The sequence below is a fragment of the Candoia aspera genome, chromosome 1, assembly GCF_035149785.1.
Source record: "Candoia aspera isolate rCanAsp1 chromosome 1, rCanAsp1.hap2, whole genome shotgun sequence".
Classification (NCBI taxonomy): Eukaryota; Metazoa; Chordata; class Lepidosauria; order Squamata; family Boidae; genus Candoia; species Candoia aspera.
Window position 1 is genome coordinate 254,293,932 of NC_086153.1, and position 20,346 is coordinate 254,314,277.

General features: G+C 36.7%; 2 protein-coding genes across 2 annotated transcripts in view; one reads left to right on the plus strand and one right to left on the minus strand.

Annotated features, from left to right (window-relative positions):
- ELP4 (elongator acetyltransferase complex subunit 4) overlaps window positions 1–8,577 on the minus strand; it is a 151,886-nt gene extending 143,309 nt beyond the window's left edge. Inside the window, exons 1-4 of the mRNA XM_063317991.1 lie at window positions 8,565–8,577; window positions 8,346–8,443; window positions 7,707–8,064; window positions 2,167–2,202 (exon numbers count right to left, since the gene is read on the minus strand). Coding sequence (XP_063174061.1) covers window positions 2,167–2,202; window positions 7,707–8,064; window positions 8,346–8,443; window positions 8,565–8,577 — 505 coding nt within the window. The remainder of the gene's footprint in view (window positions 1–2,166; window positions 2,203–7,706; window positions 8,065–8,345; window positions 8,444–8,564) is intronic.
- The window catches only part of IMMP1L (inner mitochondrial membrane peptidase subunit 1), a 37,875-nt gene continuing 25,494 nt past the window's right edge, over window positions 7,966–20,346 (plus strand). Inside the window, exon 1 of the mRNA XM_063289536.1 lies at window positions 7,966–8,048. The gene's annotated coding sequence lies outside the window, so the exon portion shown is untranslated. The remainder of the gene's footprint in view (window positions 8,049–20,346) is intronic.

Here is a 20,346-nt window from a genome sequence, read left to right on the forward strand (position 1 = left end):
TGTAGTTTCATTTTAAAAAATATTATCAATTTCCACAGAACAAAGAGTCCCCTTTTGGGAGAGATGGGAGGTAATAGAAATTTGAAGAACAAATAAATAAATAAATAAAGCTGTCAATTTTTGTAGGCAAAATTATTCTATCATTAATAATAATTTTGACAGGTTTCTGCAACACAATCTTAAAAAACTGAAGCAACTGTAAATTCCATATTAATGTTTTACTTATTAGTTGTGTTTGCGGAAGCTATAACTAACCTGTATATAATTTTCTGGTCCAATCACAGACCATAGGCCAGGGTTTCTCAACCAGGGCTCCGTGGAACCTAGGGTTCCACAAGAGGTCACTAGGGGTTCCCTGGGAGATCCTGATTTATTTAAAAAAAAAATTTAAATTTGGGCAACTTCACTATAAAGAGATATGTTTTATTCTTTATTTTTAGTTTAAGAAAACTGCATGCATGCATGCATGCATACATACATACATACATACATATAGGCCTACACATGAAATGGATATAGTAATTTTGTAACTTGTGGCCTATATCTGAGCCTGAATGTGCAGGGGTTCCCCAAGGCCTGAAAAATATTTCAAGGGTTTCTCCAGGGTGAAAAGGTTGAGAAAGACTGCCATAGGCATTCCTGATATGGAATGTTACTATAGCTTCCTCCAACACAGTCAAATATAAAACATTAACATTTGCTAATGTGAACGCTCTCCTGTGTGGAACAGGAAGAATGCTAGAAAGATCACCATTACAGTAGGAGTTTGGGATCTATTATTCTGCAGATCCAGATCACAAACTCTGCCTAACCTCCAATATGGCTTTCTTGAATTCAAGCATGATTAGGGATTTACTGAGAGGCCAATAGTTTTCCTGGCAAAACTACTGCAATTTTAACAAAATCCAAGAGATACATATTTCCTTCCTGCCAAAAGCTGTCATCCAGTCGTTAAAGGCCTATCAGAGAAAAGGAAGAATCTCTTAAATTCACCCACCTTACCAAGCCATAATGTATATTTTAAAGAATTGTTTTAGCAGGTTGTGCAAATGCAGTATTGTTTCTATGGTATATTTTATGATCAATTGTACTTATACATCAATTGATGCTAAAGCAAACTATGCTTTAGTACAGTGATGGTGAACCTATGACATGCATCAAAGGTGACACGCCACAATGTTTTGGGTGACACGCCAGCATTCAACAAAACCCAACAACAGCTATTCTCCCTGTTTGAGTTACCAAAGAAACTGAACAATCAAAAGGCACTGCAGCTCCCCCCACCCACCTATCTCTACCTACATCTCTGGCCTTCTGGCTGCCCCAAATTGGATTATATATATTTTTAAACAAATGAATATGTAAAAAATTGTTTCTCTTTTGTTCAAGGGCGGTGTGTGTGACACGTCAGCAGGGGCAAGTTAGGCATTTTCTGAATTTTTGACATGCCGAGCCCAAACGGTTCATCATCGCTAATTTAGTATGAACACAATAATAATAACAATGTTACACCACTGGCTTCTGCTCACCTAAGGAGACTTTCCTTTTCCCTTCCTCACATGCCTCCAAATATGCCCTGGAGGTTCCCCTACATTTGACTGGCAGGCTACAGGGGGACTGTGGGGAAAGAGGAGAAAATATATTCTACCATGGTATACAAAATGTACTAAAGATTTTAGAATTTTTTTAATCAACCAAGACAGATCCCAGACTTAAAAAATAAAGGTTACACTATTTTCTTCTTCTCTGATGGAAGAAGAGCATCTTCAATAATACAGACTTCTCAGGCTATAGAAAAGAAATACTAATGGTTACATAAGTGCATCTATTTGCTGGTAACTGAATTTGAAGCACTACAATCCCAATCCCAACTCCCACGACCCCTGCCCCCAGTGATGTGAAAGCTATATAAGAATGGAGTAAAGCCTTACAAATTGTTTAAATTTTTATACCATGCAGCAGTCAAAGCAAACCAGTGAATACAAATTATCTTATATGAGATAAATTGAAGATCTTTTGGGGGTACAACATGACATACATTACTATTAAAGTGGAACTTGTTAGAAGAATTGTTATATACTTTCCAAAATATTTTAATGGAAATTAAATAATTTCATGCATGTACAATTGCTAGCAACTGTGATATTGGAAAAATGTCATACTAACCAATAAGAAGAATGGTTCCAATTGCCAAACCTCCACCTGAGAAGAAAATGAATTTAATAAATAAGCATATATACCGTTTCTAAGAATTAGTAGTATCAAAGAAAGGTGATATATGAAGATAAAAGTGCAATGTGAAAAACATTTTAATTACCTGTATAATACTTTTTACAATTCATTATTAAATAATTACATACTGCATGTAATTACATATCATAGTCTACAATTATTTTAACACTATAATGAAAAGATCTTTCAGAGCACTATGAAACTTAACTTAGATACTTTAACAGTATTGCCAGTTTAAATTCCTTTGTTTTAGTCAGAATATTATGCACATGTAAAATAATGCTTTTTGAGCACTAATTTAAATATAAGATACAGTTAAATGGTTTTCAATGATTTATCAAGACCCAATGCTACCTAACACCAAGTGTATTCATTTGGACAAAATATTGACATGTGGGCCTATACTGATTAAGTCAACTTTCTTCAACATGTTTTCCAGCTATGTTAGAGTTCAAATTCCCCAGCCCACACAGAAGTTGAAATCCAACGTTTCTTATAAAAAAACTGGTTTAGTTTTTCCCTATGTTGCAGTGCAGCTCAAGTCCAGTGCAGAAAACAGTTAAGAAAACCCCTGCAGTTTTTCCTGCAGTTTTGCATATAGTTAGTAAACGTACGGTTGGTAAATGCAAACTAAACTATGTTACAGTAAAAGGTTTCATACATCTGTGGTTTGGGCTGTGCGCTTCTGTTCACAGAAGGACTTCTGGAGTGTTTAATGTGTGCAAAATAGCAGATAGGCTTTTATGCATATGTAAAGTATGATTTTACAAGGTCTCATTATCCATGGTTTCATTATCTATAGTTAGGTTGCAACTGCTACTTATAATAAGACTGCTTATAACAAGGGCCACTTACATATGATAAGAATAATAATAAATTAACATCTCCCCACAACTCTGTAAAGCAGATTTTAAAGATTCACGGGGGAGGAGAGAGGAAGAATAAAATGCTACTGTATCAGCTGAAATGTGTTTAGCATTAGATTTTACACATTGCAGTTTTCTAGATTAATAGTAATTTATTTCAAGACCTACTCTTAGTTAGAAAGCAAGTATTTATTAAACCAAATGTTAATAGATTGTTCCCAAACTAAATGTTAAAGGCGACAGCCGGCTGGGTGACCTTGGGCCAGTCGCTCTCTCTCAGCCCAACTCACCTCACAGGGTTGCTGTTGTGGGGAAAATAGGAGGAGGAAGGAGTATTAGGTATGTTCGCCGCCTTGAGTTATTTGTAAAAATAATAAAGGCAGGATAGAAAATAAATACAATACGTAATTTTGCTTCCACTCCAGAAAGTTCACCTACTGTAGTAGGAGGGCAAGGATACCTTTATTGTACCCATATTTTTTCTCCCCCTAAATATCAATATTGTGTATGTTATAAACCTACCATATGATTGCATATCTAAATGCATTTATTTAGACATTTACAATGTAATTCCAATTCAGAATATTACAGAATCATAGATATAACTTAGAAGGGATTTTGATATCATCTAATACTACTCCCTGCTCAATTCAGGAGTCCACTTAATCATTTCCAACAGGTGGCCTCCAGTTCCTGTTTGAAAAGAGAGGGCTACAATGTTCTAAGTAAGCATTTATACTACTTAAGGTATCTTCTCATAAAGAAATATTTCCCAATATTTAGCCTGAATCTTAATTTGAAATATTGGTGAATATTTTGCTCTAAGTTTTAATTCAGTGTGTGTGTGTGTATGTGTATATATATATATATATATATATATATATCCGTGTTTGTGAGTGTATCCTTTTGCAAATGGCACTCTTTGAGATATATGTGGACTGCTATCATACTTCCCCTCAGTCTTTTCCTTTGCAAGATAAGTTTTAATTATTATTGATTATTCAAATTTCTATCACCGCCCATCTCCCCCTGAAAAGGGGGACTCTTTTTAATCAATAAATTTATTAATTAAATTAAATTAATAATTTAATCAAACTCCTTTAATTGTTCCTCATACAGCTTGGTTTCCAGATCCATTATCATTCTGGTATCTCTTCCTTGAATCCACTCCAGCTTTTCCATGTCCCTTCTAAAGTGTAGTGCCAAAACAGTAAAGAGTAAAAGAATGATCTAACCAGCACAGAGTACAATGGAATTATCATCTGTGCTATGTCAGTTTGTGCACTAATATCCAGGACTGGCTGTTTAAAAATTTCCCCTGCCTGGGAGGCCATTGAGAGCAAATACCAAATGGAAAGCCCATGTTGTGAAATAACTTCGAAGAGTTGGCAGATCCAAGAATGGATACATGATACAAAGCTTGTTAATGCAATGGTCTTTTTTGCTGTTGTATTACTTGTTCATATTCAGCTAGGAATCCACTGGTGCTAGATTTTTCTTATAGCGTGGTTAAGCAGAGCTAGTATCTGCCTGGCCAATTTGATCTGGCAGAACGAGCACACTCTGGGTTCCTTTGATTAAACAATGCCATCAGGACCCCGGAAGTGCGCCTTCTCTATAGAAGCCTGCCTTATGGAATGAGGTTCTCCCTAAGATCTGGATGGCCCCTACCCTGCTGGTGTATAAAAGGGTCTCGAAGACCTGGCTCTTTGACCAGGCCTTTGGTTAGGGTAAGTGAAGCCCCCTTTGGTTTGTGTGGATTTGTTTTCCTTTCATTCCTGTCTGGTTTTCATCATCCTTGCTATCTTTTATTCTTTTAATTTTATCTATTATTCTATTTTTTCCCTCATTTTTAATGTTTTTACTTGTGAACCTCCCAGAGTCGTTGGGAGGCACACAAATTTAATAAATAATAATACTCCCAAATCTGGTACCAATGCATTTTTCTCACTTAGATGTAGGACCTATATTTACCACAGCTTAAATCATCTTACTGCATTGGCCTTGTGCAACCCTTAACAGGTTTTTGAAGGTGTGATCCCCCTCCTCACACCTCTGCTTGTGGTCCCTTGTGGGGGTCGTGACCCATGTTTTCAAAATTCCCACTTTAAGATATTAGTCAATCTCTATAGCTTCCTAAAATATACTTAACGGAACAGATAAATATGGCACAGCCGAATTCTTGGATCTGCCAACTCTTCGAAGTTATTTCACAACATGGGCTTTCCATTTGGTATTTGCTCTCAACTGCCTCCCAGGCAGGGGAAATTTTTAAACAGCCAGTCCTGGATATTAGTGCACAAACTGACATGGAATTATTGACTAAAAATAGATCTTTAAGATGGTTGGCTAAGAATAAAATTACTTTTCAACCCGAAAAATATCTATTAATGAGCTTGCCACAATTTTTAAGAAGGGCCTATTCTAGAGCTAGATTTGAGTTGTTGGACTCCATGGAAAAATATGGGCACTTCCACCACTTGCCGTATCATGAGAGAACCTGCATATGTGGTTCACCAGCCATTGAACATATTTTTCATATTTTGTTCAATTGCCAATTATATGTACCCATTAGGCCTAAATATTTATCATCCTTTTTAGAAAGAACAGTATACTGGGATCCAAACCACAGACTGTCTTACTTGCTTCTGAGTTCTAATGTGCATATTGTATGCAAAACTGCTAAGTTTATAACTAAGGCAGTGGTCATAAGAACCCAACACATTGAACGAACAATATATCCTGTAAGGGAGATTCATACATCTGATTACTGACTCCTTGTATTATTGCATATGTATTGTATTACTGTATTTTCTTTTATCAATTTTCTTTTTGGAATTAGACAATATATTGTATTTTATTTTATTTAATTCAATTTTATTTTATTGATAAGGTCACAGGACTAATCAACTAATAAACTACTACTACAGCCTGATGAGAGCCAGTTTGGGATAGTGGTTAAGGCATCAGACTAGAAACTGGGAGACTGTGATTCTAGTCCTGCCTTAGGCGCAAAGCCAGCTGAGTGACCTTGGCTTTGACTTTGCCAAGAAAACTGTAGGGACTTGTCCAGGCAGTCTCCAAGAATTGGACACGACTGAACGGATTAAAAAAAAAGCTTGATATCATGTGCAAATCTGGTTACTATCACTTCCCATTCCAGCTTCTGTATAATTTTAATTGATTTATATTTCATATTTTGTCACCACCCATCTCATTCAAAGAACAACTCTTTATAAACAGTACAAGTGTAAGCTCCTTGTTAATTGCATTCAGGACAATGCAGAAACATTTAGGAACTCCTTTTTGGTGAGGTTGTTCAACCAGTTGCAAATCCACCAGACTGCAGTATCATTCTAGATCACATTTGTTCATCTTCTGCACAAATATATCACGAGAGATCTTGTCAGATGCTTTACTGAAATCAAGGCACACTATACTACTTTGAATTCCTGCACTGGGCAAGGTGTTAGACCAGATGATCTCCCAGAACCCTCTCAATCCTCACATTCTATGATTCTACATCTACAGCATTCCTTTCATAAAAGAGGTACAGCTGTCTAGCACTTATTGAGGAACCCATGCTGAAACAATGTCACATATTCATACTTAAGCACTATTATATTCCAAAGACACTATAATTTATTGCATTTTTAACAATTCTATATTTAAAGAGGAATGAGAAGTATTTTTAACTACAAGGGCTTCAATCGAATTTTGAGACTATTTTGCAATGAATGGGATATATTTCCAAGTAGAGGCTACACTGATAAATATAAATAACTTATTTCAGTAAAAAACTTTCAAACTTTCAAAATACCTTCTATTCCCCCCCACGCCCCCAATCCTTAGGCATTTAGTTTTAGCCACATTGCCTTTAACTTTATCTTCGGAGAACTCTGTTTTGAAACAAGAAGCATTATCTATCTTTCTGGATATTGTAAAATATCCACCAGGAGCTAGATCATTTTCCGGTTTTTGAGACACATCCAGCCTTCAACAGCAGTCACCCAACCTCTGAGTTGTGAAATTCTGATACAGTATAGGTAAACTAAGTTGAGCCATGGCCTCTAGGTTGAAACTGGTATACCCTATAGCAACCACCTGAAATTCAAAATATGCTGAATACTGCCTGGAACCACTCAACTCTCGGCAGGTTTACTTATGTATGTCCTAAGCCTCAGGCTACACGCAAGTCTAGTACTAGAGTCCACCTGCAGCTACAGCGTGAAGTAGTTCCCTATTTATTTGCTTTGCTGCACGCCTCGTTTAAAAGCAGAGTGCGAAGAAGCCAGCCGGGCCAGGACGGCATCTGGGTTCCGATTCTTGCATTCCAGTTACAGAACACATCTCTCGAGAGTTCAAGGCTCTCCAACTTCAGAAGTTTGCTCTGGCAATTCTGTTCCGACGGGGCAGCCGGGCGTGCAAACGCATCGATCCACCAGCCCATCAGAGCAGGACGGACTACCTTCCCACGCGGAGGATTCAAGAGCGGCTTCCTATCCTCTTCTCTCTTAGGCCACTTGCTTGACTAAACCGTACAGCCCGCAAAAGGAGGACTGAGGTGGGTGGGTCTAGAAAACATTCGGCAGCGCTTTTAGCACCAACCTAGCACACAGTCCAGAGAAGGGACGCCGCTGGAAAGCAGGAGCTGACCCTGTCGCAACGAAGGTCGGGTTCCTGGCAGAACGGCCAAACGGCCCGCTCCGCCATCCGGCACTTTCCTGTGGAAACTCGTCGTAGCCCTTTCCCTCCGCGCCAGTCCCCCACTCGCCAAATCCGCCATCTTAGCTTCTGCTCGGTTGACAGGAAAGAGACGAGTGTAGGGAAGGCGTGGCGTGGCGCACTCGCCGAGCCAATGGGAAGGGTGATTGTTAGCAGGCGGAGACGCTTCATTTCGAGCAGGTGAAGGAAGAGGGGTATCCGTTCTCCTGACTGCGGTCCGAGAAGGTGAGTAGCTATCTGTCTATAAATAGGGGATAAGGCGGCTGAAACACGTTTTGGGGCCTTGCTAAGAAGGGGAAGCAGAGATTGTGCTCTTCTGGGGAGAACGTAAGGAAGGTCTCGGCTTTTCGCGAAGGGGGATTTTGCTTCTGCGAGGACGCATTCTTCCTCCCGTGTTTACGGCCAGAGACCTTCTAGGGTTGGTGGTTGTAACGGAGTGAAGATTCGGCCACAGCTGCTCTAACCGTGTAGATGGACGGGTTGTTGAGAAAACTTAATTGCAAAGCAAAATCGTACACGTACTTTACCTGAGGGTAAAGAAGCATGCACGGGATGGGGCTGCATGGCGGCAGTCGAAAGCGTAGTTACGTTGTATCGTTGGCATAAACAAGACTGAAGTTCTAAAAAAAATATGCATAATGAGAGTCTTTGTGAAGTCAATTTGGAAGATGTTAGTGGACTAGGTTGCAGAAAGAGTTTAGGTGCTTTGGATTGCAGACTGCAAAGTAAGAACACTATTACCGTGCGGCGGCATTCTTGAATGTTTATTTTTGCCATTTATACGTGGTACCGTTACTGCTACCAATTTCAGTTATTTCATACGGCAGCTGAACTTTTAATTGGTAACGTGTGGTAGTCCATTACGTATATTGATAGCTTTCTTTACCAAAGAGAATGAGCTGCTTTGTGGCACTACGGGGAGAAAAAAGGAACTTTTATCTATCAAGTAAATCAGCGCAGCTTTATGCAAGACAAATAAAGAGGCCTTCTGTGTGCGTATGAGAAATGTACTGCCACGGAATTGAGTTGATTCTGGTCTGTCACATGATAATCTGCTAATGAAGTCGATGCTATAGTTAGTTACTGGAAATTGGAACTTTCTAAGGAAAACTAATTAATGTGTCTTGTTAATTCATGAAAGTACACTAATGTACTTTACAAAATAAACTTGTAACCTTGCTGTCAATTAAGTTTCATTTATGGTTAATTTCAAGTAGGCATTCATTCACAAGATTATGCTGCTAGAGTTTCTTTATATATATATAAACTATAATATATATAAAAAATAAAAAGCTAAGATCCTGTGGGACTTCCAGATCCAGAAGACAGGCAGATACTGGCCAGTCAACCAGACATCGTGGTAGTAGACAAGAACCAGAAGACAGCAGTGGTGATAGATGTAGCAGTGTCAAGTGACAGCAACATCAGGAGGAAGGAATATCAGAAGCTGGCAAAGTACCAGGGCCTGAAGGAGGGATTAGAGAAGATGTGGAAAGTGAAGGCCAAAGTGATCCCAGTGGTGGTAGGGGCACTTGGGGCTGTGACTCCCAAGCTTGGGAGAGTGGCTCCAACAGATCCCAGGAACAACATCAGAGCTCTCTGTCCAGAAGAGTGCAGTGCTAGGAACAGCTAAGATACTGCACAGAACCCTCAAACTCCTAGGCCTCTGGTAGAGGACCCGAGGTTGAGGAAGACACATACCACTCATAGGGGTGAGAAGGGAATTTTTTAATGTTATACTTTATAATTACAAGCTACATTCTTTCATCCTAGCTACCCATTGTAGAAAATATGTATTTGATCTACATCCAGTTCATCTACTTTGCATTACAGTATATGAAAGTGGTATCTACAGCAGTATGCCAGCATGGCATTTTTCGCTGGTTTGTGCACAGTCAGTGCTATTAACTGAGATTTTTTTTTAAGGCTGACAGCAATTGAAGTGGGACAAGGAATGTAGTGTCTGTACCTGTTTTCTTGTATTAAACATGGATTTTCAAGAAAAAACAGTTTTCAAATATGTGATACATTGGACAAATTAGAGGAATATTTTTTGGTCTGGACCATCTTATCTTAAAATCATCCAAATCTTCTGTCTTGTCCTTAATCATTGTCTATGTCTGCAACTAATGGAAGGTGTTGCTAAAATACCCTGATGAATCCATGTTGTAAGAAAAAAATAGTGTGGATCTGTTTACCTGTAAAACATTAACCATGGGTTTACTCATAGTAAGCATCCATGGATTTACCCATAGTATGTATCTCAGACATGAATTGCAGCCCAGCAGTTTGCTAGTCCCATTCTTGATGAGTAGGTACTGTAACTACCTTTGTGGTTCCTAGCTGGGCAGCACTACTTATTTTTTGTTGTTGATAAAAAAGAGTACAACAATGGCTTGATTGGTATCCAGTGGGAAAGTCTAATTCTACGGAGTAAATAGCTAGAAAGAAAGAGACCAGAGATCTGCAGTTTGCTTATATATGATTGAGAATAAGCACTAAAAGTATATATTTTTTTCTTTCTAGAAACATAACTTTCTATGTAGAAGTCAGATATTCTGGTTTCCACAAATTATATTTAAAGTATAACCCTTATCTGTATGAGTCATGATGATTTCACTTAAGCATCATTAGTTTTCAGCAAGTACCTTAGTGCATTAAAATTAGATATATCAGATGAAGATAATTTTATTACATTAAACTCTATTCAAAAAGCAGTTTATTCTAGTATCTCTATACATTAATCACAAATTTATATAAATCTCTACACAATTCACTGCAGAAGATGATGTACAAAACATCAGAATCTGAAACAGGATTTTTTTAATGAATCCATAACTGGATGCTTGAGTTCAGTTTAGTGATCACAAGTTGTACAAGTCTGATGTTTTAGCAACTCTTATTCAGATATATTTCACAAACAGGTAGTAACATGTATTTTTATATAGCTTATGTCTGTGCTAGCTGACTATGGCTCATAGAATAAATTCAGGTAGGCCCTTCTCTAAGCCTCTAAGCTCTTTCCAAAAAGAGTTGACTTTCTTGAAGCCACTTTGTAATGGCAATTCTCAGAAGACAGGAGGTTATTTCAAGACATTGAAAGTGCCATGAGGTAGAGGTTTCCCATGAGTTTGATTCCTCTCTCCTTTTGTTAAGGGTTGAGTAGAGTCACCTCACCTCGCTGTGGAGTTCTGCTTTAGAGCACCAGGAGTACTCTGATAATGGCGATTTCCATCTGACCTTTAGGCTTTTTTTGATTGCTGCTTTTTAATTTTGCTGTCAAATATGTGTGGAAGCAGTATGAGGAGGAGAGTAAAGATGTTCCACCCACTGTAGATTATAGATCCCTATGGCTTTTTCCAGGGTGAATGTGCCACTTGAATAAAAAAAATCCTAAACCTGTTACAGTATTAAAATTTGCTTCCTGCTTCTTTGTGCAAATTAAGGTTGGGAGGGTATACTCATCATGGAACTCAGAAAACAAGCAATAGCAGGTTTTAAAGGTAGTAAGTTTTGGTGGAAGGTGTACTTCTGACGTATCTCTTTAATATTCTTTAGAGATTTCTCTCCTTAAAACCGTGTTTTCCTGAAAGCATTGACACCACAAAGTAAAGTCTACATAGTAATTTGATGTTTCAAATATTGAATCCAAATAAGAGTAGCTTCTGCCAGCAGGGCTCAGGTTCTTGTGGAGGGCCACAGGCTCTCTATCCCTCCAAACATGCAATTGATTGCATGAAAGGTGGAGTCCATGGTGCTGTCTGAGCTTGGTTGTTTGATTGCAGATGTTTCATTACGCAACTCAATAACATCAATGTGAGTGAGTGGGGTTTGCTCCCTGTTTATATACAGTAGCTTGCCCTGCCATTTTTTGGGGGGCGGGTTTCTGCTTGGCAGTTCCTTGATTAGGGTATTGTTTTCTTCTTGATTGTTTGCCTGGTGTTAATCTCTGCTAATCTCGTGTAGGCTGCTGGAAAGGATGTGTTCTGGTCTTTTTGTTTCCTTCTTAGCTTATTGTCTCTTTTGAATGGTGTGTAAATGTGGTTTATGTATCTATTGATTGCTGATGTGTCTGAGTGCCAAGCTTCCAGGAATTCCTTACTGTTTTGGGATTTAGCTTAGTCTAGGGTGCTCACAATTTCCCAGTTGGAACTATAGTTGAGTCTGTCCATGCGTTGTGAAAATAAGGAGTTTTCATCATGTTCTCTGACTGCTAGTTGGGGTTCATGGATGTGCTCTGCTAGTCTTCTGCTCATCTGTCCTACATAGTAGCTGTCATAGTCCTTATACCTTATGTTGTAGATGACTCCTGTTTTTTTCTTCTTGGGCTACTGGGTCTTAGGAATCTAAGATGTTTTGTAAGGCTTTAGTTGGTTTGTGTGCTGTGGTGATGCCATGTGGTTGAAATAGTTTGTTGGTTGTTTCTGAGATGTTTCTGATGTATGGCAGTGTTCTGAAGAATTCTTTAGGCGGGATGGTATAGGAATACTTATAATAAGGAATAAACTTCCAGTTTTCCTATTTTTTCTGTGTATTATTTTTAGAAAGGGGACCTGGTTACTTCCACTTTATAAAGTGCCATATATCATACAGAGGACATTCAGTAATAATAGTAATTGTAATAGTTCCACATACACAGTGGATTTTTTCCCCAAATCAATATGCATAGGATTATAGCCAAAAACGTTGTAGAATTATAGCTTAAGAAATGTTAGGTCCTCAGCTTTGATCTAGCACACATGTACTGTACTACAGTTGCATCCTGTGGTATTAGAATAATGTTCCTTCAAACCTAATGTAGTTTTCTTCAATGTCATATTGATTGAATAATAGCATATTATTCAGAGTTGCTCCATTGATGTAAATGTTCAGGCTGCAGCTTTATTATTTTTATTATAAGTAGTTCCATGAAAAATACATAGATCTAGGTAAATAACCTCAGTTTCATTATTACAAGTATACGTAAGTACTGTGTGTAATAAAAGCCTACAATCTACTATGAAAAGTTAAAGTTCCCTGGACTAATATGATATCTTCCATTTCATTGCTAGGACTATGGATTTCAGCCATATTGTACAAAGAATAGATGGTATTGTGGAGGTGGGTCTGTCTGGGAATCATCCCAGAGAATAACAGAGAGCATACATTAAAATAATTATTGCTGAGTGTTAAAAGCTGCCTGAATTTTAAAAAGGAACACAAAAGGAAATGCATACTGCTATTATCAGGGTTTTAATAATAGAATAATTGAATATTCACATCTGACTGGAACAAGAGTAGAAAATTAAAAATTTTGGTGTTGAAAAATCTATATTCTGAGAATTGACGCATTTCAGAATTGCAGGGATAATATAACTAACTTTCCTATAAATTTCAGACTAGTAGTAAATAACTGAAAGTCCAACAGTTTTAGGTTACTCATAATTGAGTTCCTTTGCACTCAATGAAATTTATTTCTGAATAGATATGGATGTAATATGATTTTTTTTTATGTTCTTAACATCTAGAAAAACAACAGTCCTCAGTTCATTGCTATATAAACTTCAAGAATCTAATCTGGAAATGGGGGAAAAAAATGAATATTCTGGCTGCGAAATCATTGCTGTGATGTACTATCAAAACATTTTACTGTAAGTTTTAAAGTGGATCACAGAAGTTGAGGAAATATGACATAATTTATAGTAATGACCACCTTTGCTTAATATTGAGGCATATTAATGTTAAAGAACTTAATGATCTGGTCATCACTCAGAGATAATTTGTTTGGTCAAAATTAATCAAAGAATTATGAATATTGGAATCTGTTTTTATTTGCAGTATTCAAGTTGATATATGCATTGCAGTGGAATTTAGCATAAGATTTGTTAATTTGAAATTTGATATTTTTGAATTGTTTGTTACTAATTGCATATTCAGCAAGAATTCTCTGGAAAACTGATGTAAGCCATTTTTTGTTTTGTTTTCTAGATTAACTTTTAATGTAATCAATTAGTGTGTTCTTTGTATCCAAATCCTTCAAAAGAACCATTACCCTTTGGCAATTCACCACATCCCTGAGCCCTGTGGGAAAAAATGGTACAGCCCCACCCTCCCAAAAGTTTATTCTGAATTAAGTAACAATAACTAAAGCAAGATTTATTCTTTTATTTAAGAAGCTATGTATAGAAAATGTGCCCTACTTGACTCTCTTAGATCACACTTGGCTCTCTGAACATCCCCAAAAGTTGCTAATAAATTATGAAATTTAAAACAACAGGAAACATTTTAAATGCATTATAAAGTCATTTAATTGATTTAATTACATTAAATCCTCAAATATTTCAAATCAGTTTCATTTTTGGAGTTGTCCTTGCCCACATTATTGTTCTGGCTCCATACACTTTTTGAAGTGCAATTTTTTTTAATAAGAATTGTATTATATTTGAAACAAAGATAAAAACTACAAAAAAGCAAAGAACTACAAAAAGAAAAAATTAAGAGTGTGAAACACAAGAAAAAAAAGACTTTGAAGATTACATAAAGAGGTGACTTTCAACAAGAATATACAGCAATTTCCATAATCAGTCCCTTACTCTATATCAAGCCAAGATCACATTATTTCTATAAATCATTCCATTAGCACATTATAAAAATCACTAAACACAATTGCTCCTTCCCCTTATATTAAAAGAAAAAAATATATAAACTTCCAAATCAACTTCCCCCCAACACATTTATTTAATTATTTCCTTCCTACCAATATTCTATATATTTCTGTCCACTATAATAAAAATCAAATTATAAAAACAATTTAAATTGTCTATTTTTATAATTAATACTATAACAATCTTAACCCTATTAAACCTAAAACCAAACAATTATTATATCATATGAATCTTAAAAATCAAACCTTAAAAAACCAGTAAGTCTTAATCCAAAACATTAAAAAAATGGAATCATACAAGCCTTAGAATCCATCCCAATAAACATTCTTAATTCTTTACTCCACCTCAAAATATACCAAAACTTACATATCTCCATATTACACACAAGGCATTTTTCATACAGAAATCAAACAGCCCAAATGTCTCCCTTAGAAACTCAGACTTCTCAGCAAAAAACCTCCCACAGACAGAGCAGCCTCTTCTTTCCCATAACATGCCATCAAAAAAAAAAAAGTAATTTGCAACTCAGACTGTCCCTTTAACCCCTTCAACACCAAAATGTAATCATCGCTTGGCATTTCAACAAAAACTTTAATCTCACTGTCAGTAGAAACATCTCTGTCTTTGTTAAAATCTTCATCTTCTTCCATAATGTTCTCAGCCAGATGACACATTTTAAAGCTGGTATTTTCTGCAGTGTCCCAATTATCTTGCAGAATAGGTTGACAGGTATCATAAAAAATCTGTTTAAACTTACAGTGAAGCTCACAACGGAACTCTGAGAAAGTCTCCTTGAAATCCTCCATGTTTCAGGGAGTAGATTATAGCGCCCCCTAGATACTTGACTAGCGAGAGTAGGAGTTAATGAATTAATGGGAAATCTCCAAAAGTTGTTGACATAAGAGGAAATATGCTAAGAAGCAGCTCCCAGGGAAAGTGGAAACAGAAAGCTGAAGATTCAAAACAGCAGATTCAACATGTGTAGAAAAATATTAAATCTTTCAAATTCAGTACAGAAATAACAATAGGGAGATAATTATGTGTTCTCAGTCCTCAATATCCAAATGGGAAAACAAGCCAAAGCTTAAAAACAAATTTAAAAATTCCAAAATGACAAGCACCAAGAGAGACTGCTTCTCCTTGCTGTAGAAAGTCTCTTAGGATACATAACTTTAAAAAAAATATATAAATTGGGTGATTTAGAAATGGGGTGGCAAGACCTAGTGTCCCTGCAGCGCAGCTTGGAAATGATGATGTCCTGGCCGCCTGGCGGCTATTACCTGATCGGTGTGAACACTGTTTGCAATTCTCAGGCTACAAGTCACCGTTCCAGAGGGCAGATGGGATGATTCCAAGTGTTTTCTTTGTTCATGAAAGTGCTCTTCGGCTTTAGGAAAAAAACCTGCCCGAGCCCTCCAAAAAACCCACTGCTGTCAGTTCTGTCTCTGGAGCTCGTGGACACAGCTGTTCAGTCGGCCATGTCTCCACTGAAGTCTCTGAAGTGCAATTCTTGATACGTTATCAAAGATTAAATGCACCCCTCCCCATGAAAATGTTTGTACATCCTTGTATAAAATTGCAGCCAAAGTACTCTGGACTTCACCTTGCAAGGTTTCCAGAGCAAATTATAAAAAAACAAAAACAAATGCTACAATTTAAGAAAATGTAATGAAAAATCAAAAACTAGATCCCATACTTTTTTCTATAGATGTTTGCTTAGTCCTGATTTATAGAAAGGGAAGCAGAAATTTATCAACTGTAAATTCCTATAGAAAATGGAGTTTACCTCTTTAGTGTAACACATATAATTTGATTTTTTTTAATAAGGCAAAATGCAGGCTTGAATTCTGATTTGTTCTTGCAGAATTGGCAGTTACTACTTACAGAAAATAGGTTTTTTACACATTATTTTGTATCCTGTACATTACTTGGAGGGGCTCTTTGTTGTACAGGTTCTGCAGAGGGAAGGAAAAGTAGAAAACCACTGTTCATTGAAGAGCATTTGGAGCAGATTATGTGCAAGGGAAGAGGCTAGAAGAAACAAATGTTTTGCACAAGTCTGTTCACATAATTTTAGATGATGCCTTATAAATGAAAATGCTTTAGGATGCAAGGTTGAGAAATTGAAGAATCCTTTTATGCATAAGCTATTGTTCATTAATTTTTGTGTGCCCAAGTGCAGATATCATAGGAGAAAAGTGGGAATCAGGGCGGGATAAATGGGAAGAGCATGTAATTACTAGGGTGCAGATCAGTTGAAGAAATACTCCATGAAGTGAGTGAAGTGATTCTTTGGATTTGTTGCTCAGAATGTCAAGGTTGCAGCTTCTTTTGAAGATGTAACTGCTTTGAGATCCTTTCTCAGTCTTCTTAGCGTGTATGTGCATGGACATAAAGCATTTGTGGGATTGTACTGAGCACTAATAATTATTTCAATTATAGATGCCTCAGCTTAATTACTTTAGAAAATTGGGATAAGAGGTTTGTTCCAAAGACTTCCTGAAGAGTTGAATATTGAATAGAGATTTGAGGGTCGTAATTTTAATATTTATTTAGAAAGTTATTGTTCAAATTTCAATTCCTATCTATTTTAGCCAAAGACGCAGGTTGCATTTGTGTTTCATGTGCAGCTGACTGAAAATAAGAAACATCTGTGAATCCTGCTTCACTTCTTCATTTACATTTTGAAAATCTGTGGAAAGGGTCAGTAGTGCTTCAGATTAGCATTTCATTAATTATGATCCCGATTTGCTTCATGGTCTTTGGTTATGCTATGTTTTAGACCTTTAAACACATGTGAGAAGAGTCAAATTCTACTCAAATCCTAATTTTTTGGAGAGAGTAATTCTCTGAAACAGAAATGTGTATAATAAGAAAAATAGTATTTAGTCATGTCACTGAGGATTGCTGTAATGTTACCTTTTCCTTGTATATACTTTCTGATTTCATAAATGCTTCTTAAAAATATTTCAAAGATACTTTGCAACTTTTTAGTTCAGCCCTATAATATTCAAAGATACTCTACCAAGAAAAATATTGGTTATGCTGGACTTGCTTTATAAAAGGCTTGACCCATTAAGAACCGAAGTATTAACTCTCAGGTATACATTTGGTATACCTCAGAAATGAGGTCATACATTTGTGCCTGAGATTCTTGGCTATGCCATTCTTTCTGTTTTACTTTTTTAAAAAGGTTTAATTATAGTTGTGCTGCCATTCATTTTATTTCATGAAAATAAAACTGGAATAAAAGATAGACATTGTAGTTAGTTTTAGTGCACCTTGTATGAGTGGCACAAAATGTTAGCATTGAGTTCACAATAGATCATACCACGTTTATGCTGCCAAACAAGCTTAGCAGCATGGACAGAGTAATCATCATATTACTTGGCTGTCATCCACTGAACAGAAACTGGAGATCACAAGGTGGTTTTCCCTAGCTGCAGTGATGGCCTTTTCTGTTTCAAGCCCCCATCTAGGAGGCCATGGTGTGTTATCATATAGAACGTGGGGTTTTCTGTAATCTGCTTAGCTGCAATGCAGTTTGAATCTTCATTCTGTGTTTGAGTAATTTATAATTTTAATGAGACCATGGCTCTTGTGGGCTTTGAAATATATTAAAAGCTCTTTTGTGCATATGCTTTTGTTCTTGCTTAATAGGCTCAGTGTATTTAAACCTGATGAATTTTTATTCATGGATTTAGATGTCTGGGGATTAACTTAGACTGAATATCACAGCATTCATCTATTTAGGTTTGGGAACTGCATTGTTATTACTTATTCAAAAATATAGTAAAATGGAGTCTAGTAGTATATTGTCACATAAATGCACCTGTTAATTGTCGCATAAATGCATCTGCTTTGTGTGTATGTCTGTAGTACTCTAAACATTCCATGTTCTACTTAATAAGTAAATTCCATTAAACTTGCTTGTCTTTGGAGCTTCTTCCAAGAAAATGCACATAGACCAAAAGACATTTGATACAAGATGCTCCATTAACATACAAGGAAATTCAAGCAAAGGGAGAAATAGTATTTGTGATACCAACTCGCCAGTATGTGTTTCAATATTTCCCAGAACTCCGGATGCCTGGGTTTTGCCTTGATTGAAGTTACTTATATACAGTCACTGCTTGGTCAAAAAATGCAACACTGTATCTGATTTGATCCTGATTTATAGATCACTCAGGAAGTGCTTATGCATGCAGGAACTTTTTATTACAGCTATGCTAAGCATTTGAAAGAGGTATTTCAAAATATGTCAGAGTGTAAATGAAGCACATTCTTAAAAGGAGCTTGAATGACTGTTTTGAATACTTCCCTAGCTATCTGGACGTGCAAGGTGCTGTGCATGCAGTAACTTGCTCTCCTTCAGATTGAGGTGTTTGTGTTAGTTTCAGGTGTGAGTGATTTCTGAATAATTTAGATTGTGGGTAAGTGAGTTATGAAAAGAGCTATTCAGCAGCACTGCCAGCAGCCACATTCCTTGCGGAATTTTCCAGAACAGTAAAATAAGTGAGGTCATTCTCGAATAAAAATGGTACCTCCCTCCCCGTCCCCCTCCACAAATAGAAACACATATTCCTTTTCAACTTTGAATCTTATAGTAATGTTACATCATAATGCATTGTTTGAAAATTATACCCAATTTCAGTATGGTTCCTAATTTCAAACTGAAAGTATGGCTGGGAACTTAAAGATTGGCAAAATAACATTCTGTGTACTCATTGAGAACATGCCCATTCTATATGAAATGAAAGTATATCTAGCATCAGTACAGTGTTTTTAGAATTACAGATTTCTGAGTTTCTGCCTTTTCAGTTATCTTCATTTAGAAAAGAACTCTCTCTTTTAGATATTTATTTATCTAATTTGACCCCGCCCATCTCCTCCCATCGGGGGACTCTGGGCAGTTAATATTAATTAATATTATATATTAACTACATTGTTAGCAATACTGTAATAGCAATATGGAGTCATTTACACTGTAAGAATTTTAGGAAGCAAAGCAAGGAAAAAAAGACCTCTTGAAGCAAACATACCATAACAAAAAATCCTGTTCATTAGCAACCCATTAAAAGAATCTAGTTTAATTTTGAGGAGGATGTAATTTTGCTTCCCAAAAACATTTGGTAAATTCTTCAGATTTTTCTGTGTCTTCAGCTTTTGAAAGCAATATGGGTTAATTTTTTGTCTTCCAATATAAATTCAGCTTTTGTGTGGGGGCGTGGCCTTCAAGTCAGTGTTGATTCCTGGCAACTGCCTGGACTAGTCCCTGCAGTTTTCTTGGCAACATATTTGGAAGTGGTTTGCCACTGCCTCCTTCCTAGGGCTGAGAGAGAGACTGGCCCAAAGTTACCCACCTGGCTTAGTGCCTCAGGTGGGACTAGAACTCATGGTTTCCCAGTTTCTAGCCTGGTGCCTTGACCACTACATCAAATGGCTCTCTAAACTCAGCCTGTTAATGTACATTCGATTTTAGTAATTATAAACTGGACAATCTCTCAGCTGTTTTTCTGTTATTTTTGCTTAAAATTCCAGAATTCAATTTTTATATCCCCCTCAAAAGTGTTAGATGTTTGTAAAAACTGTAACTCATATGAATACTAAAGAGGAACAGTAGGCACAGCTATAGGTAAGTGCCATTGGTTTCATTTGTAATGTATTTAAAGAAAGTGGCTTTACTGGATTTATGGAGTTACCCTAAGGAGAACAGCCTACCTAAATTACTCATAATCAGTAAGATTATTGTAAAACAGTGTTTTCAGAAAACCTGAGTAAAGCATGATTACTAATAGGTTAAATTCGTACTGAATATATAAATATATGTTAAATAGATAATGTATACATTCTGTTCTGTTTCCTGCATGAATGGCCTT